General features: G+C 50.6%; 1 protein-coding gene across 1 annotated transcript in view; it reads left to right on the top strand.

The window, feature by feature from the left end:
* Nucleotides 1–6,166: 6,166 nt before the first annotated feature.
* Nucleotides 6,167–18,968, top strand: part of DBH (dopamine beta-hydroxylase (dopamine beta-monooxygenase)) — a 48,697-nt gene continuing 35,895 nt past the window's right edge. The window contains exon 1 of the mRNA XM_015406736.1: nt 6,167–6,520. Coding sequence (XP_015262222.1) covers nt 6,167–6,520 — 354 coding nt within the window. The remainder of the gene's footprint in view (nt 6,521–18,968) is intronic.

The raw sequence follows: 18,968 nt of genomic DNA, 5'->3' as shown, positions 1-18,968 counted from the left end.
CCTCATTTCCTTCCTCTACATAAGTCAGGGCTGCCAACCTCCAGGCGGTGGCTAAGGATCTCCTGGGATTACAACCGACCTACTGGCAACACAGACCAGTTCCCCGGGAGACAATGGCTGCTTTGGAAAGAGGGCTCCATGGCATTGTATGGCATTGAAGTCCCTCCCCAAACCCCATCCTCCTCAGGTTCTACCTCCAAAACCTCCAGGTACTTCCCAACTTGGAGGTGGTGACCCTAACATCAGTGGCACCCAATCTGGGGGCTGGGGAGCCCTGGGGGGCTGCAGAGTTATTGCAAGGGGCCCTAGAATCCATAGGCACTCTAAGCATTGTCATTTTGATCTTTTCTGGCACGATTTGTTTTCTCAGTTGCCCTGACCTGGATAGCCCAAGTGTGCCTGATTTTGTCAAATCTCGGAAGCTAAGCAGGGTCAGCCCTGGTTAGTATTTGGATGGGGGACCACCAGGGAAGACCAGGGTTGCCAGGGAGAGGGAAGCAATGGCAAACCACCTCCGCTCGTCTCTCACTGTCAGCAAGCTGCCAAATTCTGTACTTATACTGATGTATGGTCTATGCACTCTGCGCATGCTTTGTTCTTGTAGTTTGTAACCCATGTAATTTCCTCCTGCTTTGGGTATTGTTTATTATCCCTCGCTTAGCAACCCAGACGCATGCCCAGACGTAGAGCTTGTTAGTGAACCATGCACAGGGGTCATTTCGTAGAAAAAGAGCTAGGGGAACTCATTAGCATAACTCATTAGCATATGCCACACCCCCTGACATCAGGGGCCCGGCGGTGGACCTGCAAGGCCAGCGGGAGTGTGAGGAAGCCCCGCCAAGGCCCTCCCTGGCCCCAGGCAGGCAGGGGTGGGGAGAGGCGGGGAGGAAGCAACTTACCCTCCCTCTTCTCCTGCCTCCTCCTGGCTGAATGAGGGCTGGAAGCGGGGTGGCCGGAAGCAGGGGGCGGGGCTTCGTCGTGTGCCCTGCCCCCTGCACCTCACCCAGGGGAACTGTGTTCCCCCGCGTTCCCTCCCGAAATGACCTCTGACCATGCAACACTCAAGGCCAAGCAGGTGTGTGATAAGGATGGCGGCAGCTTTTTGTTTTAATTAGCAGAGCCTGAGAAAAGCTTAGTAACGATAACTGGAGCGTTTGGTTCCCAGCAAGTTGGCGCTCTGAATTTCCAAGCGGGAAGTAGACTCATTGGCTTAGCAACATTTTGAAATCCGTTTATATTACTTGCTATGGTCCTTTCATGTTATTCTAAACAGAAACCTCTCTAGTGACTCATTGCCTCAATAAAGTACCCTTTTCTACAAGAAGTGACTACGTTGTTTTAATGGGACCTTGACACTCACCTGAAAATAAGAGACAAAGAAGAAGAGAGATTGGATTTATACCCCATGGCCCTTCACTACCCGAAGGAGTCTCAGAGTGATTTACAATCTCCTTTCCCCTTCCTCTCCCCACAACGGACACCCTGTGAGGTAGGTGGGGCTGAGAGAGCTCTTGACAGAACTGTCCTTGAGAGAACAGCTCTGAGATAACTTGTGACTGACCTAAGATCACACCAGCAGCTGCATGTAGAGGAGTGGAGAATCAAACCCGGTTCTCCCCAATTAGAGTCCGCGCTCCTAATCACTACACCAAACCACTACGCCAAAAACACCTGGAGGCGTCACCAGAAGTCAGCTGAGACTTGACGGCACTTTCCGGGACTACTTTCTCAATCAGTGAATACTAATGATGCAACTACTATCACGTCTGTGACATTTTTTGATGTTAAAAAGAGGTCTACATCTTTCCCCACAGCTCTGCATGACTAATGCACCTGCGTGCTTTGATAAAACGCTGTGGGGAAAGCAATCTTCTCCCTACAGCTGAATCCAAATTCTTCTCCTTTTGCTTTTTACTAACACGCACGCATGCACATGTGCAGTGGTGATGTGATACCCAAAAGTAAAGACACTGGATTAAGTCATAAGTACCATCACACCAAGTCTGCTTTTCTAGCAATATCTTATACATGCATATCAGTAACACACAGGGAGAGAAATGATGCAAAGCAATAGGAAGTAAAATATAAAAATAAGTAAATAAAATGCCATCAAAGTTGTGAACAGTTTTAAAAACCATAAAACAGTGAGCAGCTTAAAATGAGTCTCTGGAGAATTCAGATAGGAGAGGACTATAAATAGACAGTAAATTAGCCTTTTGACGGCAATCCTGAGTAAGTGGAAATGTTTTGGCCCGGCACCTAAAAAAGAGTAGGTAAGCCTCAGTGGGAAGCCTGCTCCACCAGCCAGGTGCCGCCACCAAAAAAGTCCTGTCTTCGGTTGCCCCTCGCCTCACCTCTGACAGCAGCGGTACAGAGCACAGGGCTTTGGAGGAAGCTTTTAGCTGGTGGTGGGCTGGACAGTGTGGGAGGGGGCAGTCCTTCAAGCAATTTGGGGCCAGCACTTTGAGCTGTGCCCGAAATAAGACAGTCAGACAGTGCAGACCGTTCAGCACAGGGGTGATATGATCCCTGCATCCAACAATAATCTGGAGACCACATTTTGGATTAGTTGAAGTTTCTGGACAGTTTTCAAAGACAGACCCTTGTAGAGTACATTACAGTAATCACCCTTGGATGTGATTAGAGTATGGCCAGACCACACTTTTAGACTCATTAACATATTAGACCACACCCCATGTCTTCCCTTGGCTTGCCCGGGCAAGCCCCCCCTTGAAAGAAAGGGACGGCAGTTTAAACTGCCTTCACTTGGCTTCCCTGGGTGCCCCGTGGCTGCAGGGGACCCTGTCAAGCCGGCCCTTGAACAGGCCAGGGAAGGCACGGGGAGGCATTTAAAGGCCTCCCCGATCCTTCCAGGGCCTCCCCTGGCCCACCCACCTCAGAGTCACTGGGGGGGGTTACTCTCCAGGCCTTCCCTCTGTAGCCATGCATGCAAAGGTTTTGGCTGTAGTGGGCATGGCCAGCTCTGAAGCCAGCCGGAACTCCGTTCCTGCGCGTTCTTGCCCAAATATAGCCCTGCTTTTAGAGGAAGGGCCATAGCTGGCGTTTCAGCTGAAGGTGATAAAAGGCACAAGATGCCATGGAGGAGAACCGAAATATCCGGCAGCACCTCCAGGCCCTGAATCTAGGGCTGCCAAATGCCCCCGGGGGGTGGAATTTCCCCCGCTTTCGAGCCCCGATTTCCGCTCCCGCGGAATTGGGGCCCGGGGGAAACCCCACCCCCGCGTGCGCGTCACCCGGAAGTGACGTCGCACGCTGGGGGCGGGGCCACGCCATTTGAGGGGAAAACTCTAGGACGCCGGCCGGGAGCCCCCCGCTCTCGGCCAAAAAACATTTGGCAACCCTACCTGAACCTGCTCTTTTAGGGGAGGGCAACCGTTGTCCAGAGTGGGCTGACTCTGCAGTCCCTGACCACTTCTCATCTGACCAACAGCCCCTCAGTCTATCTGGACTGAGCTTCGGTTTCTTCAGGCCCCCGTTCAGGACACAGCCACACAGCTCAGCAGAGAAGGAGAAACAGGGTAGGGTATCATCCACATATTAGTACTGCCTCACTTCGGGTCCCCTGATGATCTCCCCTAGCAGTTCCATGTAGATATCCAACAGCACGAGGGGGGAAGCATGGACCACTGAAGGACCCCTTAGTATAAATGCCACAGAGGCGAGTAGCCCCCCCCAGCACTTCAGAGAGCCAGTTTGGTGTAGTGGTTAAGTGCGTGGACTCCAATCTTGGAGAACCGGGTTTGATTCCCCACTCCTCCACTTGCACCTGCTGGATGACCTTGGGCAAGCCGTAGTTCTGATAACAGCTGTCCTTGAAAAAGAACAGTTTCTGTCAGAGCTCTCTCAGCCCCACCTACCTCACAGGGTGTCTGTTGTGGGGAGGGGAAGGGAAAGGAGTTTGTCAGCCGCTCTGAGGCTCCCTTGGATAGTGAATGGCGGGGTATAAATCCAATCTCTTCTCTTCTTCTTCTTCTTCTTCTTCTTCTTCTTCTTCTTCTTCTTCTTCTTCTTCTTCTTCTTCTTCTTCTTCTTCTTCTTCTTCTTCTTCTTCTTCTTCTTCTTCACTGGCTAGCTCCAAAAGGCAGTAAGATAAGAATCACCAAAACATGGTGTTCCCGGCTCCCAGCCCGAGCCAGCCTTTCCATGATCAATAGGAACTGAAAGTCACTGATAGTCCAGGAGAATCAACAGGGACCTACACCCCATCACTCTCCCCCAAAGATCAGCAGTCAGGATGAACAAGGCCATTTCTATCCTAAACCCAGGCCTGAATCCAGGCCAAAATGGGTCTGGCCTTCAGCAGCTCCATTAAAGGTGGTCAAGGTGATCAAAATCCATTTTGTCAAGAGACCGGAAGCTTCTCTTCCCTCCCGTATGAGGGTGGAATCTCCTTTCAACACAGAAGTCCCCAGTGACAGAAGTCCCCAGTTTATGCATTCCCCAGTTTCCCACCCCTGATAGGTTCATATGGACAGTCACCTGTCTCCATCCAAAGGGTAGAGGAACTTTTCACAGGTGTTTGAATTGGCATTCCCCTGCCAAGCCCCAAGGCATTTTTTCTCCTTACCACTGGCTGTTTTATGCTCTCTCTCATTGGCTAAAAATAAATGCTTACCAGACAATCCGAAATGGGAAATTTCGGTCCACCAAAAATAACCTAGTTTTATGATTCTATCTGTAAGTAAACTTTGTATCCCGCCTGGACATATCTATTTCTTTTTATATTCTGTTTCTTTTTATAATAAATATTTTCCCTGTGAAATATGAAAGTGAGCTGGTGGGATTACCACTCTGCCTCCTCATGAGTTGACAGTCATGCTATCAGCCTTTGCTCCCTGGGAATTTCATTTATTGATTTAAAATATTTATTAGCTGCCCTTCTACCTTAAGAAATGCCATGTTTTTATTTATTTAAATATTGAGATTCTTTTGACGATTGTACAAGAGGACTGGAGAAGCATGTTTGAGAGCTTTTAATATACAAAGTGGTGGCAGTTTATGTTTTTAAAATGATGTCTGGGAACGCAGGGGAAAGCACTCTGCATGTCCCCAGGAGCTGGGAAAACTTCCTCCTCCTTCCTTTTCCCACTGCAGCGAAATTAGGTTTGCCTGCCTCCTCCGGGTGGGGCCTGGAGATCTCCTGGAATTACAACTGATCTCCAAACAACAGAGATCAGTTCCCCAAGAGAAAATTATACTCTGCTGAGGTCTCTCTCCTCTCCCAACCCTGCCATCCCCATGGCTCCAACCACAAATTTCCAGGAATTTCCCAGCCTGGAGCTGGAAACCCTATCTGGCAAATCCACTAGTCCTTTGTAGTGCTTCTTTCTCCCCGTGTGTTTAACCCTTCTCTCCACCTGCTGCTTTTGCCACCACAGTGCTCTCCTCCTGCTATTCCTCTCCCCCAGCCACGGCTCCGGGTGTCTGTTTTCCCATACCACCTGGGGAGAATAAACACTGGAGGGAGTGTGGCAAGAGCAAAGTGGCAGAGGGGCGAAGACCGCAGCAGGCTCCAGGCAGACCTGCCACTTCTCTGCCACAAATTGCTTTGCAGTGGGGTGGGGGTGGGGGTGGACTGGGAGTCCCGAGGCACGCGTGGGCTCCCTGAGCAAGTATTTCCAGCCTAAATGTCAGCCTTGCCTTTTATGGGTAGAGACGGTAAACAAAGATGGCACGTCTGCCATTTTCGTCGGCTGCTGAATAGGTTCTTGGAGGCTGGGTTTTCTGGGAAGCCTTGAACCCCTGGCACTTCTGAAACAAGCGATCAGACGGCTGGTGGAGAAGGCCCTCCCCAGCTGCCTGGTGTCAGGAGGGAGGGGAGCGACGCAGCGGACAACACTTTGCAGGTAAACAGCTTCCGTTCCGGCCTGCTGTGCTCCGGAAACATTGCGAGGGCGTTTTAAAAAATCCATCCAGTCCAGTTCAATTCCCATTGATAATGTCCATGGACAATTAGAGTCAATTAGGAAGAGGCAGAGAGCGACAAGTGTTTGCATTAGGAAAGGGGAGGGGGGGCTGAGGGGGGCAGGTCAATGCTGCAATCCAATTTCCCAACCACTAAATGTAATTAAAGGGTATTACTTACCCAGTTGCCCAGGAGGGCCAGCATATAAATGGGGGAAGCCAACAGCTTTCTGTTCCGAGGATGCAAACCATAGGCAGGCGGCAGCGGCGGCTGAGGCCCTCCTGCCCACCTCTCAAGCTCCGAGAAGCAGCGTCCGTGTATCTCACCATGCTTGCGGTCTTCCTGGTCATCTTGGTTGTCACCCTGCAAGGCACGGTTCCCCGAGAGAACGACTTCCCTTACAGAGTGCCCCTGGACCCACAAGGCATTGTGGAGCTCTCCTGGAACGTCAGCTACCGCCAGGAAGAGGTGCATTTCCAGATCTTGCTCAAAGAGCTGAAATTTGGGCTCCTCTTCGGCATGTCGGATCGAGGCGAATTTGAGAACGCTGACCTGGCTGTCCTCTGGAGTGATGGATTCCAATCCTATTTTGCGGTAAGTAAGCCAATCACGTCTTTGGCCTGGGGGGTGAACGGGCCTCCAATTTGAAGACGTCCTGGAGGTTGTTTGGCCAGGAGCAGCCAGGAAATGTGCTTTGTGAAGTTATTTAGCATTTGATATCAACTGCAAAGGAAGATCCCTTTTTAAGGGCTGGCTACTCTAGGGTTTTGGCCATAAAGCATCCCATATTGAATAATTTGATGGGTGTGAAATGGTCCTTCTCTGGGGCCCTACAGTGAGCTCCCAGATACTAGAGTCTAATTCATAGACTATGACTTTTAAGCAGAATTGGGGCACAAAACCTTTTTGTGATTTTATGAGGGGAAAATTGACCAAGATGCGCAGTATTGTCCAATTGACTGAAGCTGCACTGAAAATTACTTCTCTTAGTGTAAGAATTGAGGAGGCGGCACTCCTGTTTTGAGCACGGAATTTATTTGGAAGATTTAGATATATGTAGACTGCCGCCATCCCTAATTTCAAAAATTGCTTTAACTTCCCTCAAAAGGTTGCTGGGGCTCCCCATCTTAAGTTTACATTTCTGAGGCAACTCTAGCTAAGATATGAAAGGAGACAGAGCATGAGTGGACAGCTGGAGGCCCCAAATCTGGCTCCCTACTTGCCCCTCCTGCCAGTCACCAGACCAGGAGTGTCTAGAGGAAGGGAAGACCGTGGTAGTGGGCAGTGGGCAGCCCACTGACTCCATCTCCACCTCTAAATGGGCCTCATAAAACCAGTTCTGAGCTTGGATATGAAGCAGGGCCTTACAGTGAATCCCACCCCATGTCTCCCTCACAGAAGACCTGCTTGCTAAGAGCAAGCCTCTGGAGGGACAGCCATGCTTGTCTGCGGCAGAGGCCGAGGCACAGCTTTGTCGCTTGTTTGTCCCTTTTGCTTTCGGTCCCCCCTCTCTTCCACATGTGTTTTGCTCCCTCTGGGACTTCTAGAGAGAGCAAAACACATTGGGGGGGGGGAGCCCTGAAGCAATAGGGACAAACGCGTGACTAAAATGGCAATGCGGAAGTAACTACTCAAGGTTCACAAAGGAGGTGGATTTTAATGAGTTTATCAAGCAAAACAAAGCTGACTCTGAGGGACAATTAAAAAAAACAACAACCTCGAACTTGTGAATCAATATTAGGACCAAAATACTGAGTCAACATACTAAATTTAATATTTTTATCCCATTCTCATGGCAATCCTTAACAGAGGGGGGAAAGTTCCTACAAGGAGAAAATGTACGAGAGCTTTTGGCATAGCAAAAGAAGCTCCCTGCAAATTTCTCTGCTGAGGAGAACACTCCAGAGATGAGAGCAGCGAATTTTCTGCCAGCTTCAATCTGAGCACAGTTACTGTGGCAGATGCTTTTGTGGGCCAGAGTGCCTTTTGCCAGAGGGCAAAGTGGAGACTGGTCCTCAAAAACTGTTCTCCAATTAATACACAGTGTTGTTCCAGCAACGCTCCAGATGAACAGAGCAGCCCTCCTGCAGCTCAGACAACGTTGTCACCCTGTGGCAACTGTTTATGTGGAGCCATCCTAAAACCCAGAGAGCTGGCTCGTGCATGCGGGTACAGACAGTTGTGTGATTTGTGGTGGAACAGATAAAAGGCCTCCACTGTAAAACAGTCAGCGCAACACATTGCATTTGAGTCCAAGTCTGTTATTTCATCTGTGCAGGGATGAGACTGCTTTTCGCAACCTTACTGGTTTGATTTGGGAGTCACCATTTGAATTTTGCTTCTGTCTTGTGAGAAATGATCCAGTGGTGTCATCTGTGCATCATCTGCACATAAACTGCATGTCATGAAAATGAGAGACCAAAATCTATGACAACTTCAACATATGGAACCAAAAGGAAACCAAAATGGTCATGTCAGAACATCCTTAGGTCTGCACTTGCGCATTCACACATGCATGTAATGCTTCATCACTTGCATGTGTATACCAGCCCAAAGACCACTTTTTTTGTGGGTTGTGCCCTCCAGATAGCACTGATCTTGCAAGTGTGTATATAGAGAGAGGAGAAATCTTAGAACGCTCACTCCTGGCAGAGCTAACAGTGCAGCTCTCTAAAGAGTTACATCCTTCAGAGGCCGTTGATGTCAATGGGCTTAGAAGGGTGTAACTCTGCTTAGGATCAGAGGTCATTTCGGGGGGGATCGCGGGGGATCGCAGTTCCCCCGGGTGAGGTACGGGGGCGGGGCACATGACGAAGCCCCGCCCCCTGCTTCCGGCCGCCCCACTTCCGGCCCTCATTCAGCCAGGAGGAGGCAGGCGAAGAGGGAGGGTAAGTTGCTTCCTTCCCGCCTCTCCCCACCCCTGCCTGCCTGGGGCCAGGGAGGGCCTTGGCGGGGCTTCCTCGCACTCCCGCCGGCCTTGCAGGTCCACCGCCGGGCCCCTGATGTCAGGGGGTGTGGCATATGCTAATAGGTTCCCCTAGCTGCCTCTCCCAACCCCTGCCTGCCTCGGGCCAGGGAGGGCCTCATGGGGCTCGGCAGTGGAGCTGCAAGGCTGCCGCCGGCAGCCGGGACCGTTGGGGGCAGGGTGTGTGGCCTTATGACACACTTCCGGTGATGTCAGGGGGTGTGGCATATGCTAATGAGTTATGCTAATGAGTTCCCCTAGCTCTTTTTCTACGAAACGACCCCTGCTTAGGATTGCACTGTACAATTGTGAGCGGAGGCGGGGATCAGGGAGTCTGCTGTGTCCGGGCAGGCGCTGCCGCCTTCAATATCTGATCATACCTTCCCTTGTAAAGCTGCCCATCTGCTCTTCGCTGAGCACCAGATCCCTGGCAGATCTTCCATTCTGCTTTTTTAAAAACACAGAAGAAGAAAAATGTGAAACACTTAATAATTAAAGCTCCCTCTTGAAAGGATGTATCTCCAGACCAGAAGGCTGAGCTTGGCTTAGAGTTGTTAACAATGTAAAATGGAGGGAAAGACACCCAATTATCGTCTCTCTCGCTCTCTGTCACCTTCCCCAGACACCCTGTCACAATTCCCACTCCAGCATAATTAAAAGATGGATAAAGAGGCTTTGTAAAAACTGTGCTCTGGGATGACTTTTCCAATTAATTACCTGCTAATCGCTCAGATTGGTGACCTGAATGTTAGCGTTCCTGAAAAGGCAAGGCTTTTAAAAGAATTTTGTTTCTGGACCAGAACTCTCGGTCTGTCTCCCTCCCTCCCTCCTGCTGGGGGTAGATATCACAGAATGAAAAGGCGAGGTTTGTAGGAAAGGGTTTGGTCTTCCATGTACGTCTTGGGCAGAGGGGTTCTGTAAGCCTTCTCGCATCAAGCTTCCCGGTGCTCCAGTCAGAGGTAAGTCCTACTTAATTAGCCTTGCCAGCCTCCAGGTGGTGGCTGGAGTTCTCCTGGTGTTGTAACAGATCTCCAGGCAACAGAGATCAGTTCACCTGTAGAAAGTGGCGGCTTTGGAAGGTGGCCTCTGTGGTATTATACCCCATTGAAGCCCCTCTCCTCCCCAAGCCGCGCCCTCCTCAAGCTCCACCCCCCAAATCTCTCAGAGCCAGCGTGGTGTAGTGGTTAAGAGTGGCAGACTCTAATCTTGAAAAGCAGGCTGCATTCCCCCACTCCTCATTATACATAAGAGAAGACAATGCTGGATCAGGCCAATGGCTCATCCAGTCCACCACTCTGTGTCACACAAGGGCCAAAACCCGGCTGCCATCAGGAGGTCCACCGGCAGGGCCAGAAATCCTGAAGCCCTCCCACTGTTGCCCCCCCCCCAAGCACCAACCATACTGAGCATCCCTGCTCCATGTGCTTCCTCCACATGAAGCCTGCCAGGTGACCTTGGGCCAGTTACAGTGCTCTCCGAACTCTCTTAGCCCCACCCGCCCAACAAGGTGCCCATTGTGGGGAGAGGAAAAGAAGGAGACTGTAAGCCACTTTAAGGCTGTGGTCACACCTGCCAGTTGAAGTGGAGGGGGAGCGAGGCTACCCCCTCCAGAGTAATTTGGCAGTTCCGAGATCAAACCTTCCTTTGTAGCTGTGGGCCCAGCCACTGCCCCCTATATATGTCTACATATATATATACCCCATCTATAGGGGGTAGTGGCCCAGCCCATCACTGTGTGATAAGACGCAACTGCAGGTGAGTCTTTTTGGGGGGGGGCGTTTGTTTCCCATGCGCATAAATGAGGAATCGCACCTCCGCTCTGAGGGCTCCCTATGGATTATGCGATGATGCGCATACTGCGAAGAGGGGGGGGGAATGGCACTGAGCCGGGATGACATGCTCAAGCCATCCTGACAGCTTGAGAGGATGCTTAAGTGATCAGACAGGGGGAAGTCCGTCCGTGGCTCGTCGGAACCCATTAGAGCAGAATTTCCCCAGTTTCTTTTAACTCTGCTTCTGTGGCGGAGCAGCACAGGTTGCCGACAAGCGGGACGCTTCCCAGTTGTTGCTGTCTGATCGTTCCCTTTAGATCTGTCAGGCATTCGCGCCTATGTCAGATCTAAAGGCACGTGTGATCGCAGCCTGAGACTCCTTTTATTAGAGAGTAGTGGGGTATAAAAACCAACATCTTCTTCTTTTCCTCTTCCTCCCCCCCCCTTACACTCATCTCTCTAGAAACTGTGACTGTTGTATGTTGGGTCCAAATGTAATCTGCAGACCTTCAATCAAAAGAGATTATAGTTTTGCAAGATCATGCAGCAAAGCCCTAGAAGGTTGCCCCCCCCCCCTTCTGTCTCCAGACTGGGCTGTGTTTATTAGTCATAAAAAAAGAAGAAAAGGATTTTCTTAACCCCTCTCAAGTGATGAGAGGAATACACACCACAGAGCCAGATTGGTGTAGTGGTTAAGTGCGCGGACTCTAATCTGGGAGAACGAAACATTGGAATTTACCTGAAGGTTTCTTCTCTTCAGTAGACAGAGGGTCCATCTTCCAATGATTTAACCATAGGTTCATTCTTACCACTGTACTGGTGGCCTGTGCTCTGGCACCGAACTGCATGGCCTCTTAGGATGCATCTGATGCAAATTTTGCAGCCCTTTCATCTTTAGGATGGATCTCTGAAGTGTCAAGGGGTCAGTGTTGGGCTCTTGAAGCAAGATAGCGGCCCAAACCAAGATGGCCCTTGAAAAATCTGGGAGTATGGCAGGTGGCTCAGATTGTCAGAGAGGCTGCTTCAGGGGATCCCCTAGGAGCACCTAATTATTATTAATATTTTTACCCACATGTTGGCCACAGCCTTAGGCAAAACTGCTCCTAAATGTAAGACTACTACTGGAGCATCCCCCTATGCACGCAAGACATTGCCTGCCCTGAGGGTGCTAAGTTTGTTTGACTTGTGTGGCTAGCCAATAAACCACACAGTGAAATAAACTATTCCAGGCAATAAAGGGTAAAAAAATGATTTATTCGAATAATGAACATCTCACAGCAAAGAAATTCAGCGTGGATGTTCAGTGAGCAAATACGGGTAGAAGAAGAAGAAGAAGAGATTGGGTTTATACCCCATCCTTCACTACCCAAAGGAGTCTAAGTGGCTTACAAACTCCTTTCCCTTCCCCTCCCCACAACAGACACCCTGTGAGGTAGGTGAGACTGAGGGAGCTCTGAGAGAACTGCCCTCTCAAGGACAGCTCTTGTCAGAACTATGGCTTGCCCAAGGTCATCCAGCAGCTGCAAGTGGAGGAGTGGGGAATCAAACCCAGTTCTCCCAGATTAGAGTCCGCACACTTAACCACTACACCAAACCAGCTTATATACTCTTCTTGCTCCTCCAACTTTAGATCATTTTTGACATCATTTAGACATGCTCAGTTCAGATTTGTCTGGTCAGTCATCAATCACATATTTGACAAACACATATCAATCACATATTTGACAAACACATATCAATCACATATTTGACAAACACATATCAATCACATATTTGACAAACACATATCAATCACATATTTGACAAACTTGGCTGCGTCTCAACTCTACAATGCAGGTGCTTGTCTCATTATATTGATTTATATACATCTTCATTTTCTTGGCTGCCTACAAAGGCTCCTTTCACCTTTGAATGAACTCTCAAGCTGAGTTCATCTTCAGTACAAAGCTTAGATGTTTTCATTACAAAAATGGTTCTTTTACATGGATACATGCATATAAAAGTCATTCTATAGGTTATGACAGCTTAAAGCAGTGGTGAAAAGTACTGTCCTAATTAAGTCTGTTGACATTATAACACCTGCTTGTTAGAAGATTCTTCTGCTGTCAATTAAAGTGATTTAAAACACCTGTTTTCTTTACAACTCTGCTTAGTGGGTAACAGGTTGTTAATTCTCCAGGAGAATCCCAAAGAATTTCTTCCAAAGATTCCTGGAAATCAGCAATAGTCATTAGACAATCATTTGAACATTTGAATGTCTCCTACACCAGGAACTGCCCATTCTGCCTTTAGTATGTAATCAAAGAATTTGAAGATGAACATATTTCAGGACTCTTTGGATGGTTTCTCAAACCCTCTAGTATCTAAATTAGATGAAGCTGATGATCTAGGGTTTGTTTTTTGTATACAAATGGTAGTTAAGAAAAGGCAAAGCCACTTTTTTTCTTCTTTTTTAAATCTCTGGAGATGTTCCAGCCAGAAAGGCCTAGGAGAATTTTCTGACCATTCCCCTTCTTCTTTATCAGAGCTTGTTGTCATTTATCCTGTGGCTGAAAAGAGCCCCTCCACCCCTGAACCCAAGCCTGACATGGGTGGTGAGGGAGAAGGGGGGACATCTCTTTAACTAGCTCTCAAAAGCTCCTGATGTTGCCGCTGCTCGTGTCCTTATCGGCGAGATCAGCCACAGCCACTGCTTGGCCAGGTACTCTTAGCCCCGGAAAGGCCATCTTGATTCCCTGTGCACACGCACAGGGCTGGGGGAGGCCCAGGCCAGACCGAAGGCCTAAAGAGGGAGGGCAGAAAAAGTGCGGGGAAAACCCTGAACAGCTGCCCATTTTGGAATTTCCCTTAACTGCTGAAACCATGCTGGGAAAGATCTCAGAGAAGGCGCTGCTCTGCTGCATTTGCTTGGATTGACCCTTTGTTTACCTTGGGGGTCCTCATTCCACTGCCCCTATGTTTCGGGGGGGATTTGACCTTCAGCTCCAACCCGCTCACTCCCTGTAGGCCTGGAAGCCTCTGAGTCTGTATGGGGCAGGCCAGACGCTGCAATCGGCTCATGGTTGTTGGACCCAGTAGAGCTTTATGGGGGTTTTCCAGCGCCATTGGGGGTCGGCTGCAGAAACGACCCGAAGCCCTCGGGTCCGGCAGCACCAACAGAGGCCCGTGCCAGTCTCCAGTGCCTGAAGCCTCAGGTGGGAGAGGCCAGCCACAATGGTCTCCCCCTTCTGTCTAAGACTGGCCATGGGGCCCTGCCTCAAGGCTCTTCCATCTTCCATACTTACAGGGTAAGAGACTCTAAGAGACTGGCTCTGCATTCAGACCCAGTAGAGCTCTGTTGGATTTTTCCAGCGCAGTTGGGGGCCGGCTGCATTAACAACCTGAAGCCTCAGGCCTGGAAGCCCCGACAGAGGCCCACGCCAGTTTCCGATGCCTGAAGCCTCAGGCGGGAGAGGCCTGCCACCACGGTCTCCCACTGAGGGCAGCTTGTGGCATTGTAGATGTTTCTGCTGTTGGCCAGTCTCCGATGCCTGGAACCTCAGGCGGGAGAGGCTTTAGGTCTCTTTTTCCTTCTTTTAAGACCATCATTGGGGCCTTTCTTCAAGGCTTTTCCATCTTCCATATAAGGCAAGAGTCTCCAAGAAAGCAGAGTGGGGCTATTGGAACTGGAGGGTCAGCCTCATTCTGAGCCAATAGAGTCTACACAAATTTGCATAGCCCTTCCTGGAGTGAGTGGTAGCCAAATTGCCTTGGTTTATTAATAAATGTGGGCAGGGGTCGTTTCGTAGAAGGAGCTAGGGGAACTCATTAGCATAACTCATTAGCATATGCCACACCCCCTGACATCACTGGAAGTGTGTCATAAGGCCACACACCCCGCCCCCAACAGTCCTGGCTGCCGCCGCCGGCTTTGCAGCTCCACTGCCGAGCCCCATGAGGGGCCCGGCGGTGGACCTGCAAGGCCGGCGGGAGTGCAAGGAATCCCCGCGAAGGCCCTCCCTGGCCCCAGGCAGGCAGGGGTGGGGAGAGGCAGGGAGGAAGCAACTTACCCTCCCTCTTCTCCTGCCTCCTCCTGGCTGAATGAGGGCTGGAAGGGGGGCGGCCGGAAGCAGGGGGTGGGGCTTTGTCATGTGCCCCACCCCCCGTACCTCACCCGGGAGAACTGCGATCCCCCGCGATCCCCCCGAAATGGCCTCTGAATGTGGGGAATATGAATATTAAATGGAAATAGGCATATAAGGGATCAATAACCTATGTATACAGGAGTCCCACTTTAGTCCAGTAACCCAGAAATAAACACAGAGACCAGATCTTAAAGAAACAGTTTCTTTACTGAGACGTTTCCACAAGCATACAATAAATCCAAGCGCACGCACAATTACACAGATCTAAGAAATATAGATGGAAAGGTATAGCGACATTCGCATTAGCAGGTAGTTCGTTGAGGGGTGATACGTACCTGTCCTGAAGAGGCAAAATGATCCTGCAGCGCAAAGAGGAAGGGAGACTATAAGGGAAGAGATTCGTGTTCTGAACCGGCAGAGCATGTGGAGGACCCTGGGCAGTGCTTAAACTGAGGGTCTGCAAGTTAGGATGGGGTCAGGTAGAGAGGAAGTGAGAGAGAGAGTGCGCATGCTGAATCTCTCCTTTTATACCCTAAAAGTGGCTGGGTGGGCTTATGCCTAGTCAGTCACATAGTCCCCAGGAAAACTAAAAAAAAACAACTACTGATGGTCAGGAGATGACCATGAGAAAGGGATTAATTGGGCAATTGACATAATGTTCCTCTATAGTGACACCTTTCAGAGACTGGGGTTTAAGACAAAGGAGAAGAATAGATAGTTGTTCCAGTGCTTGGCCAGCCATCAGTGTTAACAATCCAATGCTCTGCAGCTGCATTATCTTGACGGGCTCAGGGTGGGTTAGTCAGCTAGTTAATCCTGTCATAGCCAAGTTCTTTTGTTTAACTTGAATCTGACTACATACAGCTTCGGGTGATGTTGCTAGAGCGAAAGTAGTGGTGGGGAAATGCCTGCATGGTAGGGTTGCCAAGTCGCAGCGGGGGATTGTATGTCTTCACAGAATCCGTGCCGCGGGGACGGCTACGCGTCGCTCTGGCAATGGGGATCCAAACAGCCCCGTTGCCAGAGCGATGCGTAGCGTCATGTCCAGGTGACGGCGGTGCAACGCATCTCGCCGTCCTCGCGGCATGGATTCTGCAAAGACATGCGGGTCCCCCGCCGTGATTTGGCGAGATTTGGGAAGCCTACTGCATGGTGGAGACTATGGCGTTTGAGCAGGAAAGTTCATGTTGTCTTTGCAAAGCATGGCTTCTCTATTAGTCTAGATGATAGTTCCAGGTGTCTGCGATTCTCAGGGAAGTTGGAATGCCGTCTACCTGGGTTTGCAGTCATCTTTAGGGCTGCAGGGATGGATGGCATTGGGTCTTCCATGGGTCCACATCTGGCTTTAACATGCTGCTTCAGTCCAAGGCTTTCCCTTGGCTGAGTGCATGTCTCTTTGTCCAGTAAGTTGGCTCTGTCTCATGAGCACCAATCAGTCCATTTTCCCTGGCACACTCTTTGTATAGTCCAGATATAGAGGTATATCAAAAGTCCATTCTTTATAAGAAGCTTGCAGGGCAACATGAGAGGAGGCGTGACCTAACCAGTTTGGATTACTTCCCCCACTGAAGGAGAACCGGGTTTGATTCCCCACTCCTCCACTTGCAGCTGCTGGATGACCTTGGGCAAGCCATAGTTCAGTCAGAGCTGTTCTTGAAAAGAGCAGTTCTCTCAGAGCTCTCTCAACCCGACCTACCTCACAGGGTGTCTGTTGTAGGGAGGGGAAGGGAAAGGAGTTTTTAAGGTGCTCCAAGACTCCGAGTGAAGGACAGGGTATAAATCCAGTCTTCTTCTTCTTCCTCTTCTTCCCTAGAAATGTCACACTTTTCCAATCACCAAAGATAAGACATGTAAAATATTTCTTTCTTTATTTTGAAGCAACATCCTACTGTTCCATTTGCTTTATTGGTAGAGTTACACTCGTAGAAGGGTGTAACTCTGTTTAGAATGGTGATGTAAATCCCATAATAGATAGATAAATGATTAAATAAATAACCAAGCAAGCCAGGATAGAGTCCGTAGCCTTAAAGCCTGTGTGCATGAGAGCGACATTAAATCATTCGAGCTCTTGGGAGTCTGCTCATCCTGATAAGATGTTGCCTGCTGCAGCATCTCTGCACAATTCTTGGCCCTGGCTGTCATTGCGTTTGGTATGATCAGATCATTCGGTCACCCCCTGTTCAGAGATGCAGTCAAATTCTTGCTGTCTAAGGAGGCTACCTGTTCTATCTTTGGGAAGCATGCCCAGGTGTGTGTGTCGTTCCTCGGAAAGCAAGGAGTTTTCCCTCTGAAATCCTCTGTCAGCAGCAGGGCCAGTGTGTCCATATAGGGAGGTTATGCGGTTGCCTAGAGCAGCACCTTAAGGAAAGCACTGCACTGGCCTGCCGCCCCGCCCCTCCCTTGCCAAAAGCTGCAAAGGGGAGTTCGGCTGCGGACGCTGCCACAGGGCCACTTCCGAAATCTCAAGCTTCCTCACTTGTCCTTTCTCACAATGCCCCTGGGAGGTAGGCCACGGCACCGGAGCCCATGGCCAGAGCCAGCTGCTGCATGGGCAATGCACTTCCGTCCAAGCAAAGGCGCTCAGCAGCTGCCCAACAACCTGGCCGCAGGGTTGCCCGCACTTACCCTTTCAAAGAAAACAATGGCGGCAGAGGGCTGAGTTTACAGTGGTTCTTCCCCAGCCCAGCCCCTCTCTGGCCACAGAAGGCCCTTCGGGTCCCCCCTGTCTGGCCCCCTTCCATTCCCAACCAAGCAAGTCCTGGAGAGGCCTCAGCCCGGGCCCCGGCCCGCTGTCCTGCCATACTCCAAAGAGGCTCCACGCCAGCCTCGCAAATATCGACAGGCTGGAGAAGGAAGGCCTCCTCTGGCTACCAGGGCCTGCCAGGTTGAGGGGCTCTTCGGCGCTCCTCCAGCCTGACCTTGGGCGTCAGCCCACCCCATCTAGGGCCCTCGATGCCGCAGATGGGCCTTCCTTGTGGGAGGGGGAGGCTCCCAGAACTGAGGCCGCCGCACACTGGCTGCACAGCTGAGCCCAAAGACTGCCCCGCCAGATGCCTCCCCCCTGCCCCCTGCTGGGCAATCACCACTCCCACGCCCGGGAGGGAGGGGGCAGGCAGGCGGAGGAATTACTCTCTCCACTCGTCTGGATTAAGCCCAAATCCAATCAGGGAGGAGAAAATGGCCTCTTTCAGAACCAATCAGACACGGCATGAAACCCCCCCTCAGAACCCCCCCCTAAAGAGTATACAAGATTAATTCTCAGTAGGAGACATAGAGCATTGGCTCCAAGTATAAAGCGACCTGACGAAGCATTGAGGGAAACAGATTGTTTACCTGGGAAATCTGTAGTCGCGTGGCAGTTGTTTGGAAGCAGCAGCAGCACTGCATGACATAGAATAAAGAAAAGGAGAAGAAGCATATTGGTGGGCTGTACCTGGACTACCTGAAGGCTGGCGACCCTAGTAATTAGGGTGGTGGTGTGCAGGGCTTTTTTTTGGGGGGGGGGAAGCGCCAGAACAGAGTTCCGGTACCTCTTCGATAAAATTATTTTTAAAATGTTTAAAAGTTCATAAATTTCAGGATACAGTTTGAAAACTTCATTTCCTTCTTGAGAGTTCTGGCATCTCTCTCTCTCTCTCTTTTTTAAAGCCCTGGTGGTGTGGGGGGTAATTCATGGGGTGGATTCCTCACATGCCATAGGGGGACTTGCATAGAGCGACATTGTGGGTGAAAAAACCTGACCACATGGTAGGGCTGCCAAATCCCCCCGGGGGGCGGAAAATCCCCCGCCCCAGAGGCCCGTTCCCAGACGCTGGGGAATCGGGCCCCGGGGGGAACCCCGCCCTGGCGTGCGCATGACAGGGCAGTGACGTCATGACACCGGGCACGCTGGGGGTGGGGCCACGGCCATACAAGGGAAAACTCTATGGTTTCCCCTTGTATGGTCATAGCTCCGCCCCCAGCGTGCCCGGCGTCATGACGTCATTGCCCTGTGACGCGAATGTGGCGCGCGCGCACACACGCCAGGATCCCCCCACCGGCAAGGTAAGTCACAGTTGGCAACCCTACTACATGGGGTTCCATGTACTCCAGATAACATCAAGGCAGCATGATGTCTACACAGTTCTGTAAAGTAAAGGTAAAGGTCTCCCTTGCTCGAAAGCCAGTCGAATCCGACTGTC

This window comes from Gekko japonicus, unplaced genomic scaffold (assembly GCF_001447785.1).
Source record: "Gekko japonicus isolate JY-2015 unplaced genomic scaffold, Gekko_japonicus_V1.1 scaffold427, whole genome shotgun sequence".
NCBI lineage: Eukaryota > Metazoa > Chordata > Lepidosauria > Squamata > Gekkonidae > Gekko > Gekko japonicus.
Note: the sequence above shows the minus strand (reverse complement) of the source record. Positions and strands in the feature narration are given on the sequence as shown.